The sequence below is a fragment of the Sycon ciliatum genome, unplaced genomic scaffold, assembly GCF_964019385.1.
Source record: "Sycon ciliatum unplaced genomic scaffold, ocSycCili1.1 SCAFFOLD_1557, whole genome shotgun sequence".
NCBI classification, from domain to species: domain Eukaryota; kingdom Metazoa; phylum Porifera; class Calcarea; order Leucosolenida; family Sycettidae; genus Sycon; species Sycon ciliatum.
The window spans coordinates 1-3,137 of NW_027044939.1; the positions used below are offsets into that span (position 1 = coordinate 1).

General features: G+C 50.5%; 1 protein-coding gene across 1 annotated transcript; it reads left to right on the forward strand.

Annotated features, from left to right (window-relative positions):
* Nucleotides 1-681: 681 nt before the first annotated feature.
* On the forward strand, nt 682-2,682 carry LOC135830747 (E3 ubiquitin-protein ligase TRIM45-like). Its single transcript, XM_065342967.1, has one exon. It carries the CDS (start codon nt 682-684, stop codon nt 2,680-2,682), a length of 2,001 nt encoding a protein of 666 aa, XP_065199039.1.
* The last annotated feature ends 455 nt before the right edge of the window (nt 2,683-3,137 follow it).

A 3,137-nucleotide genomic window follows, 5' to 3' on the forward strand; every position in this document is an offset into this window, starting at 1 on the left:
GTGCATGGTATGGCCAAGAGTCCATAATTTATGGACTCTCGGTATGACCTAGGCCCATGGCCATGGGCTTGTACGATGAAGCTTTGTGATGTTCGAACAAACCCTCTGCCTGGGCTTATATGCGCGGGCATGGGCTTATACGCGGGTGGGCTTATCCGCGGGATTCTACGGTAGTTGTAGATATCGTGAAAACAACAGTACATCCTGCATTGTGTGACCCGTGCTTACTCCTTGCCACATTTGAGGCCAGAAAAGTCCAAGAACAGGAAGTATGCCACGGCAAAATGTATGGAGATTCGGAGAAGCAGATCCAAAACCCAGATTTTGAGATTTAAAGTGGGTTTTTGATCCTCAATTCGGCCCAAATCCGACTTTCAACAGCCAGCGGGGCCAGTTTCCGATGAATGGACTGTAGATCTACGGACTGACTGTACTATGGTCTACTCGTACTGACTCACTCTGCACAGGTCGGTACAAGAGCAGATACGGATGACGTGTCGGCCTCGAGGCTCGCACCTGGCAGTCGACGTAGTCCGGTACACGGGAAAGATCTTGTACTTTGTTGTAGTCTAGATTAAAAAAAAACCAAAAACTAGTTACTTGTTGGTATTGCAGCTGTGCCAGATCGAGATCGATCCTTCGCCGAGGCTTCGGACGCCTGCATGCAACAGAATTTTAGCAATGGCACCAGCAAAGTGCGTAACCTGCCAGAAGGACAACAAAACCAGGCTGCTATCTTGCCTGCATGTCCTTTGTATGACGTGCCTGGAGGAGAATACAAGAGAAGACGACTCAGCGGTGGGCATCAGCTGCCCTGCTTGCAGGAAAAGAACGCCACTCACGGCAGGATGGTCACCAGGGCTTTCTTTACCCAGCGCCTATCCAAAGCAGTTGGCTTGCGAAGCTGGCTCGGGATCCGGATCAGCTACAGTTGCGTTGCTGTGCGAGGAGTGCGGAGATGACGAGATCGCGGAGTTCGTGTGCGAAGAATGTGACTGCATGCTATGTACCGCTCATGCCGAGGTGCACCCGCGCACACGAGCGACGTTCAAGCACAAAGTCACCGGTATTCATGACTCGAACTCGAAGCTATCCGACGGCAACACACCTGCGGACGATGATGGAGCTGAAGATGAAGCTGGTCAACCCAGCGGAAACGCTTTAGCCCCACAGGCACAGGGGCATAACAAGCATCGCTGTTCTATTCATCCGTCAAAGTCGGTGAGTCACTTCTGCTTCCCTTGCAATAAGCTGCTGTGTGCTGTTTGTATGCAGCAAGGAGTACACACGATTGACAGCCACGCTCAAGAAAATGGAGCTGGGAGGCTGACTGAGCATGCACCGCGCCCCATCCAGGAGGCAGCAGGCGAATCCAGAGAGAAGTTGCTTGAAAATCTGTTGAGCACTGTTGACGGGCGATGGACGAAAGCAATTGCCAGAGTTAGAACAAGTATGCAAACTCTTCATGAGCAAACAGAGAGCGCCTCTGAGCAGGCTGTTGAGTTCTATGACACGTTGAGGGAAGAGATCACCAAACGCCAAACGAGAGTTCTGGCTGAGCTGGACGAACGGCGTACAACTAAGCTGCAGCCGTTGGAAAAGCAACTATCCACACTACTGGAGGCTGTCAAACATGGTGAGAGGATAACGGAGATTGTCAACTCGTGTGACGACAACACGGACTTTCTTAAAATGAGCAGCTGGCTGGATAGCACCGTTGATGATGCCAAGCGCTCGACGCAAGACTACTTGCGACCGTGTGTGTCCAGTGCAATCACATTTGCTCCAACAGATGTCGAGGATCTGTGCACCGAGATTATTCGGGCTGGCTATACACTGGATCTTGCAGATGGTCACGTGAAGTGTAGCAATCTGCGATATCTGGGAGAGGACGCCACCGTTACTATTCAACCAAAATGTTCTCCGGAAACAAAACTTCAACTGACTCCGGAGCGAATTCACCAACATAGAATCAATGTGATTACTGCTCTAGAAGGTGAAAATGATGATGATGGCGATAAGTTTAAGTCATGGACTGAATATGCTGTGACCCGCATTGATAACGACGGTACAGTCCACTTTGCCTTCACTCCTCAACAAGCTGGCCTCCATTGGATCGTCAGCAGAGTCCATGATGTGTTACTGCACAAGGGTTCAATGTCGGCGCATATCTGTGAGCGTGCAGTATTTGATGCTAATCAATGCTACCATTCTATTCACATCAGCAATGATGGACACACTGCAAGACAGAACCAGGCAATCCAACGTCACCATAGTGGCACCTCAAGAGCAGTATGCAGTGGGAAAGTGGCAGAAAAGACTGGTATCAGCTATTTCACAGCTCAAATTGATCAGACCCGAGAAGCGCAAATCTTTCTGTGCGTATGTTCTGCCAAGTCGCCAGAGCTTGATTCTATTCACGCTGACAAAGCACAAGTGTTTGGCTGGCATGGGAAGGGTTCAGGCGGCTTTCACCCACAGCGGAACGGCGGTGCACTCGGTCAGAAGTGGAAAGCCGGCGATCAGATCACGCTAGCTCTCGACCATGATAAGCACACCCTCACCGGTAGACATCACCGCACTGGTGTCAGTGAAGTACTGCACAACATACCCACCCCTGCTGGTACCCTGCGCTGGTACGTCACACTGCACGACACAGGCGACCAGATCACTATCGTGTGAACACACAGCACGATTGACAGCTTGCCCATCGCCGCGCACCCGTTTGCTGTTTCGGCATGTGCAAGAAACGTTCCCCGGTCGCGATTACCCTCCCTTATTGTGTGGATATGTCCCTCGACATGCAGATCTCGTAGCATCCAGTGAGTTCCAGCCTGTCACAGATCAAGTCGCCTCAGTATATGTGGCACTATGACATATCGCTGCTGGTTCCAGAATACACGACAATTGACAGACATGATAACATTACATGCAAGATGATGTCACTTATCCACCACATCCACTGTACATGTAGGAGCTGTGGGTAGCCGTTGCTAGTTGCTATCCAGGACCAGGCGAGAAGAGAGACGTGACTATTCATTGTATTTTTAGTTTTTTTTATCCACAATAAAGACACCAATGTTTTCTTGAGTCGGGCACTTGCTCAATGCTGGAGGACGTACATGGACGCTGAGGTT

Bases quoted from the DNA above. Each gene is read 5' to 3' on its own strand.
- LOC135830747 (XM_065342967.1), top strand. From the start codon at position 682: ATGGCACCAGCAAAGTGCGTAACCTGCCAGAAGGACAACAAAACCAGG.